This window comes from Centruroides sculpturatus, unplaced genomic scaffold (assembly GCF_000671375.1).
Source record: "Centruroides sculpturatus isolate CEXI.00-Female unplaced genomic scaffold, Cexi_2.0 scaffold642, whole genome shotgun sequence".
NCBI classification, from domain to species: Eukaryota; Metazoa; Arthropoda; class Arachnida; order Scorpiones; family Buthidae; genus Centruroides; species Centruroides sculpturatus.
The window spans coordinates 396,675-411,417 of record NW_019384818.1 but is presented as its reverse complement, the minus strand read 5'-3'; the positions used below and the strand labels follow the sequence as shown (position 1 = coordinate 411,417).

The following is a 14,743-nucleotide window of genomic DNA, read 5'->3' as shown; positions in this document are numbered from 1 at the left end:
GCGTCTGGCTAACGGGCTAACCACGTGGGTTTTCTTCAAGTTAGTAATACCTAAATAAGGACCAGTTTCCCATACAACGTTCTCCCGGGTGGAATCCCTCCTCGCAGATCGCGTACGTGTCGTGTTGCCGTAAATAAACAAACTAAACCGTTATACTCTTCCAGAAAGAACGCTCAGGTACAGTTGAGATTTGTAATCAGATGAAAAGTGCAGACGGAGTCTCAGAAACTATCAAGGAGACACCCGATTTCCAATTTTTCCAGACTATCCTTGATCTTACTTGTGCCATTCAGTACATTGTAGTTACGTGATAAGATGTGTACATTTCCTGTAAATAAACTATATATACCGAATTGAGTTGTGTAGAGATGTATCACTATTTCCAAGGAACCTGCAATTCGATCATCTCGGGCCAGCTTACTCAAGGAATCGACTTGAGGAGACGGAAGATACAGAGAAGCTTTCACTTTCACCATGTTACTAAAGAAAAAACCCGAAGTGCAGAGACAACAATAAAAAGCTTAACGAAACGCCAAGCTTGTCTTTACCAAAGAGAACTCTAAAAAAAATTGACACTCATTTCAAATGCCATAATTTTTACTTGGCGCAACAGTTTAATATCCAAAACAACTGTTTTTTTACTAATTTTTTCACTGCCTTTCTATTGGTTGCAAGTTATGACTATTTATTATTGCTTTCATACCATAATTTGATCTTTTAAAACAGTCAATAGAAAAACAATGAAAAAAAAAGTAAAACCATGATGATTAAATGTATTAAAGATGATTAAAATTAAATCAATTTTTGATAATTAACTAATAAAGGTAGAATTGTTTTTGCAGTTAAGATGTAGTATGTTTCTTTATGTACTCGAAAGCTTTTCTAAGGTAAATTCGTTATATCCACGTTTTAAATTTTCTCCATACATTTTAGTATGACTTTTTATAGATAAATATATCCAGTTGTCTTTCTTACAAAATGAAAGATAATATGGCATTTTAAAAAAGGGAAAGAGAGAAGTTGGGGTCAGACTATTTGTTTACAGACTCCACCATACTGGTTCTGAGTGCTAAGAAAATTCTCTCTGATCATACTAATGAATGGCAGGTCTGTGTTTCACTTCTAATAATTCTTTCATTCTCATTAAAAATGCAGTTTGTTACCCAAATCCAATAAACCTAATCTATATTTAAGATTAGTACACATCATTACATTGTTCCTCTTGTTACTAGCGTTTATTTTTAATACAATTGCAATATAATGTATTCATAGAATGCATTCGAATAAGTAGATCAACTTATCATAAGCAATTTCATGGTAGAATTTAATTACTTTGCTGGAGACAGTGTCAGTTTTCCATATTATTACAAAGATCTTTTTGAGGTTTTCAATTAAAAATAGAAAATTTTTATTTTTTAATACATTTACGCTATATTAAATTTTATAGTATAAAATAATGTCAAATGGGAAGTAAGTTATGTTATAACTTTCTGTAAAAAATTATAACCATTATAATTCCATTATTTTTTGGAAGTTGATAGATATATCAGTATAATCAAGAAAAAAAAAAACAAACTATAATTTACATATAATTTTTATTTCTTTGTGAAATATATGTGAAACTACAATCACTATATTTAACATTAATATTTTATAGACTAATAACAAATGATATCTATGCTAAGATATCCTTATTAAGATCCTAACATTATTGGTTCGTTAAGTGAAAAAGAGTCGGCTACCATATTTAGGCTCTTGTTTAGGATAATCATCAGGTAAACCGGGGGTAGGATCATTATATTCTCTCAGATTCTTCGGAGGTGGTTTTGGTCGGTTGGTTTCGTGTGCATAGGTTCTGGAAAGATATCCCAGTTCTGGTCTTGGTAAGTCTAATTTTTCAAGCATGCACATATCAAATCTTGCTTGAGTTTTTTTACAACTGAAAAAAAATTTTCATAAAAATGATTAAATAATATTTAATTATGGAACCATTTTTGTTTATGTATTATAACAAATTAGCTATAAAAGTATATTCATGTAAATTATAAATAAAATAAAAAATACATTTGTAGGAGTTAAAATAAAAATAAAAAATTAGTCTTCCAATACTTTCAAACCACTAAAGTCCATCTTCAGGGGATAAAAATCAAGAACATACAAAATATAAAAAAGTAATTGAGAATGTTTTGTTCAAGTGAAGTTAAATTTTTATATATATTATGTTTTTATTTTATTCCCTGAAGATAAACTTAAGAGAATTGAAAGCACTAAACAACATTTGCTTGTTTTTTCCATTTTGACTCCAATAATGTTTCGTTGGTTTTTTTATTTATTTTTTTTCAACTTTTGCGGTATTGATAAGTATTCTGATTATAAAAAAACCTTCTCAAAGTAAAATAATTATTACAAAAAGTCAATTTAAATGCACTGAATTATTAAACAACAAATCAGTGCTTTTAAATTGACTTTTTGTAATTTTTTTACTATTTACCAGTGGAAAAATAAATATAATCACACAATTTAATGTGCCTTTGTCTCATAATAATGTTTTAAAAAATAAAATCATTAATTATGTATAATAACTTTCTGTTTTAACAATAATTTATTTTGGATTTATCCAATAATTATCAACATAAAATGCAATAAAATGGAGAAATATTTTTAGAATTAAATAATCTTTACAGTAAATTGTAAATTGTCTAAATCTACATTAGACAATTAAAAGTAATTTATTGGAAAAATTGCTTAATCCAACCTAATCCAATATAATCCATCTTTGTCTCTATTTTAGTACTTCCAAACACAAAATAAACATTATAGTGTAACATAATTAAAGTTATTACACTATAAAATTTATTTTGTGCTTAATGCCATGAAGTTCATTTTATGTTTGGGAAATTTAATTTAAATCTCTACATTTTTCATAATTTATGTTATAAATATTCAAATTAAAACACAGATTCTAAAAATATTTTAGAATAGTTCTATTTTAATAAACGTTATACCAAGGAGTTATGAGTAAACATAATGAACACACTTCAGAAATTTTATTTCAAAATCTGTTGTTTTAGTTTCACATCTATAGGCTAATTTACATAACAAATTAACAAACAAATATAAAAATATTCCTAAGAGGAAAAGATGAGACAGTGAAAATAAACTTGTAATTTCATTACTTTATAGTTTGATTATTCAAACATTTTACCAAAATTTATAAACTTCATCCAATGAAAATTTTTAAATATTATTGAAGCAAAAATATCCCATTTCTGCTCTAAGTATGAAAATTGATGATCACATAGTATACATTGAACAATGAGTGAATTCATTTTAAATGATTTTAATAAAATGTAGGATTAGGAATGAAGTTGAATACTGTAATACATAACAGAACATCGTGATCTGTTACAGAGCTTCCAAACTTTTATGATCACTATTTCATATTAGCCTGAGAAAACAAATAATCCAAATTACAGAATTAACCTGACTAGATGGCTGAGATGGTCAAGGCATCAGTCTATTGATCTAAAGAATGAGGAATCAAAAATCCAAGTGATTGGAAAAAATCCCATAACTTTTTCAGGTTGACCTGTCCTGAATATATTGGACCCTGTCCCTCAACACCTGGCTGAACTCACAATGGGCTTGAAAAAAACAGCACTCTTAGTGCCCATAGGATAAAAAAAAGTAAAACATAACCCACAAAATTAAATATGCAAGTAAATACAATAGTTGTTAATAATTTTAATCATTCATTTCAGTACAGCATGATAAGCTGCCAGATAAGTATTCATATCTTAGCTGAAGACTTGTCTTGCAGCTTCTATTATCACTTGTATGTGAAATTAATGTTACAAAAGGATTATTATTCTAATTTTTTGCAACTAATCTCTATAATGTGTACTTGTTTTAAGATATTAACTTGCTATAAAATAAAAACTGCTATATAATAACTTAAAAAAAATATACTGAATTTTTCCAAAGATTTTAGATTAAAAAAAAAGGTTTAAATTCAAAAATGGAGCCATACTAGTTGTTCAGAAAATCTTTCAAATGAGGAAAATAGTAAAACTTAATTATATGTTATTCTAGGCAGGAGATTTAAAACAAAATATATGGTGTGTTCATACGTAAGTTTTTAAAAATTACTTTGATGCATGGACTAAAATAAATAAATTTGATAAAAGTATGAAAAAAATATCTAATGTAGGCATTTAAGGAAAATTTTCAAAATATTTCTGAAAAGCATACTACTAGTTATCATTTTAAAAGTTTATTTTAATTTGTTTCAGCATATTTGTTATTGAACTTTGAATAAAAATACACAACATACATTTATTTAAAAAAAAAATGAAAGTTTATACAATTTGTCAAAGTAATCAAATCCTTAAGCAGAAAGTGTGATGATTTTTATTAATATAAAGTGTGCTAAAATGTAGCATTTAGAAACCAAAATTAGGCATGAATTTTATGTAATATGAATGCACTTATAATTTCTTCCAACTGAGATGCTTTAATAATTTCCATAAAATTTATAAAACAAACTCTCGTCATGAAATTATTTAAAGCACTAGTGCCAAAAGCAAACGAAAAGCAGCAACATATTAAAGAATGGAAACAGATCTAAACAACAAAAGCAAACTAAAAATAAAATTAAAAAATACATGAATTGTCAAGTAATAAAATTTTCAATTTTCTTATTTCAACTTTTAAAAATGATTTAAATATTAAACTATTGGATATCTGCAATTTTAACATTTTTGTTTTTAATTTTAAAAAATTTAATAACTCAAATTCAAAAAGCAGAAGTACTAAAGTAAGAATTTTGGAAAACAGCTGACAGTTTATGATCGAAAGAAGAAAAACATTTCAGATGATTAAAATTTTTAAAATTTATGTACTTTAGTTTTTCATATTACTGTTCAGTTCATACATTATCTTAAAATGAGACAAAGCTAACATTCTGAAAACACATTTAACTGAATATAGCTAAAAATGACTTCAATATGAAAGTTTAATAAGAATTTTTAACGATATTTTAATGATGATAATGGCATAAATATTTGACTTTATCATCTATTTTCAACCAGAAGATATTGAATAAGATACTAAAACATTTTTATGCAATTCTAAATATCTATAAAAATACCAATTATCTTAAGTATTAAAAAAAAAAAAAAAAAACAACTTACGGTTCAAAATTCATATCAGCACTATTCCATTCTAAACAATGGGCATATTTTTCAAAAGAATCCCGACAGTTTTCTTTTACTTTTTGAAAAAATTCTAAAGCACACGCTGTCACTATACGACCTTCATTCAAACATTTTCTTGGGTCTTTCTCTTCTGCTCGGCATAGCATAAATTCCTGTATTTAAAATGTTAAATAATAATTAAATTTGCAAGTAAAAATTATCATTAGTTCTTTTTGATCATCTTCATATAGAAGTTTAATAATAAAATGTTTTTAATGTTTAAATAGTTATATTATATGCATGTAGTACTAGAAACTAACCAATTAAAATATATATTGTTAAACTAAATCAGTAAACATAATATTTTATGTTTAACAAATTAATAAATAAAGTAGTTAATTAATTAAATACATCCAATGCAAAAATCTAATTGATCAACTATTTCCATTACAAACCATCAATAAAATAGTAACTACACCATTCTCTACTTAAGTTCTTATGAAAACAAAACGAAAAGTTTTCTTTTATATGACTTTTAATTTATTTAAAAAATGAATTGTATTTATTAAGTCCATCTTAAACAAACTTTGCATACATTTATAAAATTAAAAAAGCAAAATATTTAAAATCTTGTGCTGTTTATGTAAAAAAAAAGTATTACAACTCACTGAAAAAAAAATCTTAATATCCAGTCAAGAGTTTATAACTGTAATAACAAAACTTTGAAGACTTTTCTTCCTTAAAAATAATAAAACATTTCATAAAATTCATAATTTGATAACTATGTTAATGCAGTCAGTCAGAAAACCACCTGATTTACTCACTGTTCTTTCAAATTCATTTTTAATATGATGATCTATTAATAAGTATACAAGATATTGATAATTTAATTAGGTGCTTTAATCATTAAATTTTAAACTTATGATAACATCCTTGAAACATTATGACAACAAATTATAATGAAAAGTCAAATTAAAAAAACATTTTTATAAAATTATACTTAAAAGAAATTAGAACTTCCACTTTTAAATATTCTTGATCAACTATTATATTTTTAAATGAAAAATTTTAATAAATTTTTTAGAAAAATAACTTTTACAATAGATCAGATAAAACAATTAAAATTTTTAAACCATATTGCCAACTTTTGCATCTTTATAATTCAATATTTATTATACATTATTGAATTGTAATAGAGAAGTTACTATGTTACAAGTATAGATTATTAGTTATATGAATTAAGAGATATAAATAAGATTTAACAATAATAGAATAACTGTACTGTCAGAAAAAGCATTGAAAAAAAATACTGAAGTAATATGGAGTAAGGTTGCATTAATGCTGCCAACTTTTACAGCCCTTTTAATAGAAAAGCTGGAGCTAGCCATAATAGTGTTATCAATTAGTGATTATTAAGACATGAAAATACAATAGATCCATCAATTTAGACTGTAAATCATAATGATAGGTAATCTAATGGTAGATTAGGATGAGCAACATTTTGAAGTATGCATGTCAAAATTGCCATATCTATTAAGCAAAATTTTCTCACATGACAACTGAAATTTTTGGAACATATTATTATTTGGTCTAACAGCTAGGTGATGATATAGGTAAGCTAGATTTAATGGATTTTCTGTTAACTTGGAAACTCTAAGCCAGTATACTGCAGAAACAGAAGTCTGCAAATAGGATGTTTCATTTTTTATTTCATATTATTAATTTAATAAATCAGTTGATAGTGTTTGTTTCTTTTTGCATTTTTATTTTATATAATTCTACTCAATAAAATTGTATTGTACTAAGTTAAAATATGCAATTCAGCAAAAATGTTGGATATTTATTTTTTAAGTTGAGCTCTGGATTGTGTGATAAAAAAAAGTTGTTGGGATGTGTGCAAAGAGTTGCAAACCCTGTAAAAGATTATACTAGTATACTACTGTTAACAGAACAACAAACTAACATATTAGTAAAGTTACAATGTTATTCAAAATAAACACTTTTTCAATATTTTAAAAGTCACTTTTGTTCAAATATAAATATCTAAAAACCCAACTTGTTACTTTCATTCTACAATTTGCTACTAATGGATTTTACAATCTGGAAGTCTTGGAAATGTGTATTATACTAATTTTGTTTGTATGTTGTTGATTTGTTGGTTGTGTGTATATGCAGTCTGCAATAAACCAGTTTGAAGTTTGTAGCTTAATTTAAATGGATTAGGGGGTTTTAGTTGTGTATGTTAAAATCGATGTTTCCTAGATTATGATATGAGAATTTATTTTAAAATTAATTTAAAAGATTATTTTTTAAAACTCTAGTTGTCTAACTCTATTCTATTGATAGAACTAATAGAAATTAAAATATGTTCTAATTTCTATCAGTTCTAAGGTAAACATTTTATTGTAGTTTGAAAGTTAGTCAAGCCTGAGAATAGAGGTGAAATATTTGAAAAACATTAATAACTTGATAAAAATACAATTTCTGATTAAATACTGGATTATTTTCAGCTACACTGTGGCAAATAATTATCACAACTTAATAATTAATATAAAGCAATTTTGTGTGAAGCATTACCAGTTATACTATCCAGGCCATTCTGTATCTGATCTTTGCTGTCAAACTAATTAAGTTGAGATATATAATCAAACAGGTCATTCACTGCACTGGGTACAAATTTCCTGCTATAGCTTATATCAATTATATGTATATAAAAGCAAACATTTTTATATACCATGCGTAAATCAGCTGAGAACCATGGATGGTCTAATCAGTGCAGTGTGAATGACTGATATAGTTATACCTCAAATTAATTGGTCTGGATGCAAAGATTATATGGAAATCTATGTAATGTAACTGGTAATGTTCTAGATAGTTGGCAAAAGTTGTAGAATTTAAATCCTGCTCTGGGTTGACCTTTTCTTTCAGAAAATTCACAATTAATAAATGTAAACTGAAGAATTTTGAGAAATATTGTTATGAGAATCATGACATCACTATTTCATAAGGTAAAATAACTCAAAAACTGACACAAAAATCATAACATTACATAAATAAACTAAATATACATTAGTGCAGAAAAACACAAATCAACACCTTCCATTCCAGCAAAAAGTAATCTATTTTGTAAATGTTTTTGGCTTTCTTGATAGGCCTTCAGGTTATAAGCAGATTATTTTCTGCTGGAAAGGAAGGTGTGTTGTATTTATAATTTGATCTTCCAGTTTGTCTTGACTCCAATATTATAGATTTTGAAAACTTTACATTAAAAAATTATTAAACAAAAATTATATCAATCTAATGGCATGTAGCTAGCAGGATTATGAGCCATTTCCAGGATATTAATCATTAACAGGACAACTATACTGGTGTTAAGCATTTAAACAAGAATTGAGAAAAAAGTTCTTAAAAGAAAACAGACTTTCTTTATTAAGCTACCTATCTGTTTTCTTTAAGAACTTTTCCTCAATTCTTGTGTAAATGCTTAATACCAGTATAATTGTCCTGTTAATGATTAATGTCCACATTGACAAAATATATAATAAGAAATTATAACAACATACAAAATATAAAATAAGAAACTAGAAATTAAATAAGGACAGTAAGGCAATAATAATCATTTCTAGGATATCAGTCACACACTTGTTAACTCTGGATTTTAAACTTCTATAAATCCAAATTGCTTCTCTTGTTCAAAGTTTATCCCTATGTTTAAGCCCTCAATTTTCTCCAATTCATCCCAGAATACAATGAGATTGTTATCCAGAAGGTTTTAATATTAAATTTTGTGTCTAAAAATTTAAAGATTGGAAATCTTAATATAACCATTACTATATTTAGCCTAATTTTACATATCTGGATATTAATACTCACATTTCAAATGATAATACCCATAAAAGTTTTATTTACATTTTATTTTGTTTTATTTTAATTAATATATTTAATATACAAGAGTCACAGTGAAATATTTGAGTTTAAAGAAAGCTGTTTGCTTTTCTCAAAATAATTATTAAATGTGCAAATCCCAATGATCAATACATTTAAATTAGCAATAACTGACTGCAACACTTCTTATGTAATTGGTGAAAAAGGTGTAAAATGCAACAATATGGAGTTAATATGAAATTGCTATCAAGTAGTGATTTTTTTTATGATTTTAAACACAGATTAACTCAAGAACAATGTGATTGGAGGTAATCAGCTTTTGGCAATGAAGCACAGTCTTCAGACTGTTTGCAGAATTCCACAGGGATCACAGCTCTACCACACAGGCAGGCTTGCATCAGTAGTAGTACCAGAACATGTGCCTGCCATAAGGAAAATTGTAACTAATGATAATCAATATACCAATCAAATGTTATAGGCTATCCTTGACATAGGATCCACAGCTATCCTGCACAGTGTCGATTATGAAAAAAATTATTAGTTATTGGGTTCTGCATAACTTAACAGATCAAAGGCAAAGCAGTCAACAAACTCTAGTGTGTTCCTGTACGTGTTTTTCATTATTATCTCATTTTAAAGAACATGTACAGGAACACACTCAACACCAAATAAAAACTCAGCACTAAAAACTTTTTCACTATCAGTCAGATCTCAGTTGTATTTAAAGGTGAAACCACTGTAGAGTCCCCTGGTGGAAATTCAGGAATAAAACAATTTTTGCATAAATATTATCTCAGTCATTTTAAAGATGATTTATGTTTTGTCTTTGTGTTGTATATCATCTGTCTCTGGTTGGGTACAAAAAAAAAAATAAATAAATTGACTCAAAATATTTTTTGTGTAGTTGTTACTATTTATTCATGTAAATAATCCTGGGAAAAATATATTTATTGCAAAGTGAACTTGGCAGTTGTGAGAGATGTTTAATGTGTTTTAATTATTTATAATTTATTCATTCTATTTCTTCATTGTTACTATATACAGGGTGTCTCAGTTAAACATTTCAGAACTTCTAAAAGGGATAGGGTGTATCCCGATGACTCGGAATCATATAGCAATGCAGGGTTGGAAATGCTTTCCTGAAGTGGTGATGTACACAGAAACAGCTAACCTCTGGTGCAGACTTGCAAAGATATTATGGCTGGGAATATGCCTCATCGAATATCGTTCCGCACACAAGTGCTGTGTAGCTGGCCCACTACAATCTGCAGGCCTGTACACCAAATGCATATCGGCTAACTCCGCGTCCTTTGCGAAATGACAATTCCCTGCAAAAACACACTAAACTTTCCTGCAACGCCATCTACCGCATCAGGAAAGCATTTCCGACCCCACATTGCTATATGATTCAGAGTTGTTGGGATGCACCCTACCCTTCTTAGAAGTTCTGAAATGTTTAACTGAGACACCCTGTATATGTTCATTTTGCATTTAATATAAAAACAGGGCCTCCAGGAATCTAGGGAGCCAAGTCCTATTTGATGTTTCAAGCACTTATAATTGTCTAATTATTCTGAATCTTTTTAAAAGGATTCAGAATAATTTTTTCATTCTTATAATGTGTTCAGTTATACTTAGAGAATGCCATATTCTGCCAGCAATTTTAGTGATACTTTCATTAAAAGTTTTGAAATGTTTCCTATCTATGTATTAGAATTTGTGTTCAATCTCACAGTTGTTCATAGATTAATATTAAAAAAGCATATTATTGGATTAACTTTAAAATTAAAAAATGTCTACATTATATAATAAATATATATTGCCTATGTAATATTGCATGCATATATATTGGGTAAGATTTAAACTCTGAAGGAAGGATTTGCCACTCCCAGAGTTATAGACCCCTTGTATGAGCAAATCATCAATGGAACCATAAATGTACTGTACATGCAACCGCTTCACAAGGTATTTGCCTACAAAGGTCAGTTTTTAACATGAACCAGTATACTGCCTATTCTCCATGCTCCGCATCTAGTCGTGGCACTTTGATGTTTGCTGTTGCTCGCACCTCAGCACCTGCATGGGGTGATCCCAACATCCCCTTGTAAAGGGTTACATATAGAAATATGGTTCCTTTGACCTTTTTGCTCCTATGGTGTACAGCTATGATAAGGTCCCAATCATCTCATTCAGAAGTGTAATTGTACCTATATAGATATATATGCAATAAGTTATATAAAAATTAATATTGGAATAATTTTATTATTATGTTTCACAAAAATAAATAAAAACACACTTTGTACACCATTCCATAGAAGTGTACTTTGTACACAGTATGTCTATATATATATGAAGACCTCAGAGATGTATAGTGCTAACCCTCAGAATCATGTTTCTGAGATAATTGAATTTGAATGTTTGAAAAAAATCCAAAACTGAAAAATCCGAAAACAATGAGATGGCAATCACATTTTACAGGCAATGTTCAGAGAGCAAAAATATTAACACACAACTATTTGTATGATTTTAGGACTTTTTTGAACATTCAAACTCAGTACCTCAGCGACATGATTCTGAGGGGTTAGCACTATACATTCCCAAGGGCTTCACACATACATACAGCTCATCAAAGGTTAAGTACAGATTACAAAAAGCTAAATAAAAGCCTTAATAGCATGAAAGTTTAATGAAAATTAGTATATATGTATAATTTGTATGAGAACTAACATTTAGCACTTAAAATTATACAAAATTTATGTAAATATGCAAATGAACAATGGGAAAAATATCAGCATCTTCCCAGAAAGTGCTATTTTTGAAGAAAAGGTACTTAGACAATAAAGAACAGAAAACAGAATTGTTACGGTGCAAACAGTACATAATCATGTCTCAAAGAAGACATTTACAGGATTCAGAAAGATGGAGAGATGTCGGAAGATTGTAGACTGGTCAATCAAGTAATGAAGTGGAGAGATTCTTTAACATTCATCATTCTGTTATCTCTAGGCTTTGGACACAATTCCAAACAATAGGAACCATTGCGAGAAGACCTGTTTCTGTCATCCGTGGGTGAAAACACAACAAGATAATCATTATATACGGCTCCTAGCCAAAAGAAACAGTAGGGCACATGCATCATCTCTGCTTCCTATCCTCGTTTCATTCACAGGAAGGCAGGTATCTGTCCCAACTGTTACCAGAAGGCTTCACAAGACTGCAGTCCTTCACAAGACCATCGACCTGCAGTATTTGTGCTTTTAAACATCCACACACCGAAGTTGTGTCGGGATCACATAGGCTGGACTCTATAACAATGGGCTCATGTTCTGTTCAAAGATTTCCCCCTGGAATCTGACAGCAGGCATATATTGACTGGAAGGAGATTGGAACTTGTTACAAATCATAACAGAAGGACATGCTTTTAGTGGTAGTGGAAAGACTGCCTGGATTGGATTTTCATTAGGTGGATGCCCCAACCTTCAAGTCATTCATACCTTTAAGTACCTCCACCATGGAAGTACTTAAAGGTATGAATGACTTGAAGGTAACAATATATAATATATATTATAAACAAATTTACATATTATTTTAAATTGATTTCCCTCTCTAAATATTTATTACGAATATCATTACATTTTATAAACACACATTTAATACAACTACGGCAAACAATTCAAAACATCGATAAATTTATATAGTTTTGTCACTTTAAACATTAAATGGACAGCTAAATTGAAAATAATCTCCTTACTCTGTTCTTCCTATCACAATACGAGCCATAATGATAAGCACCTGCTTTTAAAGAGGGAGTGGATATATTAACTTCTTGAACTGTTAGCTCACTTTCCTCGGGTAAATAAAAATCTTCCTCGAACGGCATTTTAACTCTCTCTATTTACCATTTCAGAATGGCGTCCGGGAGGCACAGCAGCGACCTCTGAATACTTAGTTATGTATAAATAATTTTTAAAATTTATTTATTAATTGTAACAATACACGATTTAATATTAATTAACTTCTAAACTTTAAATTTATTTTTAAAATTTTCTAAAATTTTTTTATGTAAAGCGTCTAAAACATTATTCCTAAAAACCCCCGTACCAAATCGGCAAGCGTTCATGGAAATTGATTTTATAATATGATAGTATTAATAATAAATAAAATTAATAAAAAGTTTGCTTTATTAAAATTAACGTTCTCAGTTTTTTTCGTTTGCCATTAACTTGGATAAAAGTATGAAAAATACTTCTTTGAATAACAGGAATTGTTTGTTTAGTTATGGCAACGCAACACTTGAGCGATCTGCCTAGGAAGGATGCTTTCCAGGAGGTCTTTTTAAAGGAAACTGGCCCCTATTTAGGCGTTACAAACGTGGAGAAAGCCAGGAAAACTCCACGTGGTCAGCCCGTCCGAGCGAGGCGCGAACCCACGACCGAACTCCCAGTGTTCAGAGTACGAAGACCGCTTGGCACAACAGGAATTGACAATATCTTATCAAGTTCGATTGGTCATAATCTACTCGTACCAAAATGGAGTAGATGAGAAACATTAATATGAAGATTACGTACTGTTGTTCATCTTTTGAAAATCGATTCCTTGTGCACTGGAACAGTTGACAGCATAGCAGTATCTTGTTTGAGCTGTAGTCTATTTTCTTTTCATCTCAACATCCGATAAAATACACTACCATTACTCCATTACATTAACAACAATAAGGAAAATTTAATTTCCTGACAATACCGCTGCGATTGCTGATGTGGGAAGGATGCGCAAGATAATCGATGCGTTGCAATTTGTCTCATAGGAGTTTGCCGTCTTGCTATGCTATTTAGTCTATTCTATGGACAGGCCCACAACGGAGTAGCCTTCTGGTGACCAGGTAGTGATGAACGGGATCCGACATATCAAGAACTTACCGTCATAAAAATATTCCTGAGATATCTGGATTTGATTCCAGGTCCCAAAGCGGTAGGTTGATGCTTTAATTGCCTCGGCTAGATGGCCGAAGCGCTTTATACATTTTTGTTGTTTTATACTACTTCGCGTATAACTTTTAATTACTTTCAAATTACACTATGAATGATCTTTCTGCTGTAACTCATCTAAAAACTTATTAAGGCAAAACGTTAGCGAATCTCTCGTATGTGACTTATGGAATTGACTTCGTTCTCAAAATTGATGGGCCGATTTTGACGAAACTTTGGCCGTTTTCCTTTATTTGCGATGAGGAATCTAAAAAATGCAATAAAAATTGGCTTGGTTTTCAAGATACAGTTGGGTCAAAGTGACAATGTCCGAGCTCCATAACGCAGTTGAGCGCGCCTAATGGAAAATGGGCACCAAAAGGGAAACGAAACACAAGAAAAAAAGCAATTGACGCCGAGAGAATATAAAGATTACTTGTCCGTGCCCGCATCTCTCTTGCCCAGCAGGCGAAAGGATCGCCTTTCTGTGGCTGGTAAGTGTAAGGATTCCGACGGCCGGATGGCCGAGCGGTGAAGGTGGCAACCACCGCTCTGGGACCCCGGTTCGAATCCGGACGGGTAGGAAAATTCCCAGGAATTTTTCGAGATAGACCTCAGTTCTTTATTAATAAAAAGCAATGTTAAAGATTTTAGTATCTTGTTAGTAAAAATAACATTAATTTTATAGGAGTAAGAACC

General features: G+C 29.6%; 1 protein-coding gene across 1 annotated transcript; it reads right to left on the bottom strand.

Annotated features, from left to right (window-relative positions):
- Positions 1–1,576: 1,576 nt before the first annotated feature.
- On the bottom strand, positions 1,577–13,025 carry LOC111629892 (NADH dehydrogenase [ubiquinone] 1 alpha subcomplex subunit 8-like). The gene is made up of 3 exons (XM_023373821.1): positions 12,832–13,025; positions 5,193–5,368; positions 1,577–1,939 (listed from the first exon to the last, which is right to left on the bottom strand). Exons 1-3 carry the CDS (start codon positions 12,958–12,960, stop codon positions 1,720–1,722), a joined length of 525 nt encoding a protein of 174 aa, XP_023229589.1. The 5' UTR covers positions 12,961–13,025; the 3' UTR covers positions 1,577–1,719.
- Positions 13,026–14,743: the final 1,718 nt, after the last annotated feature.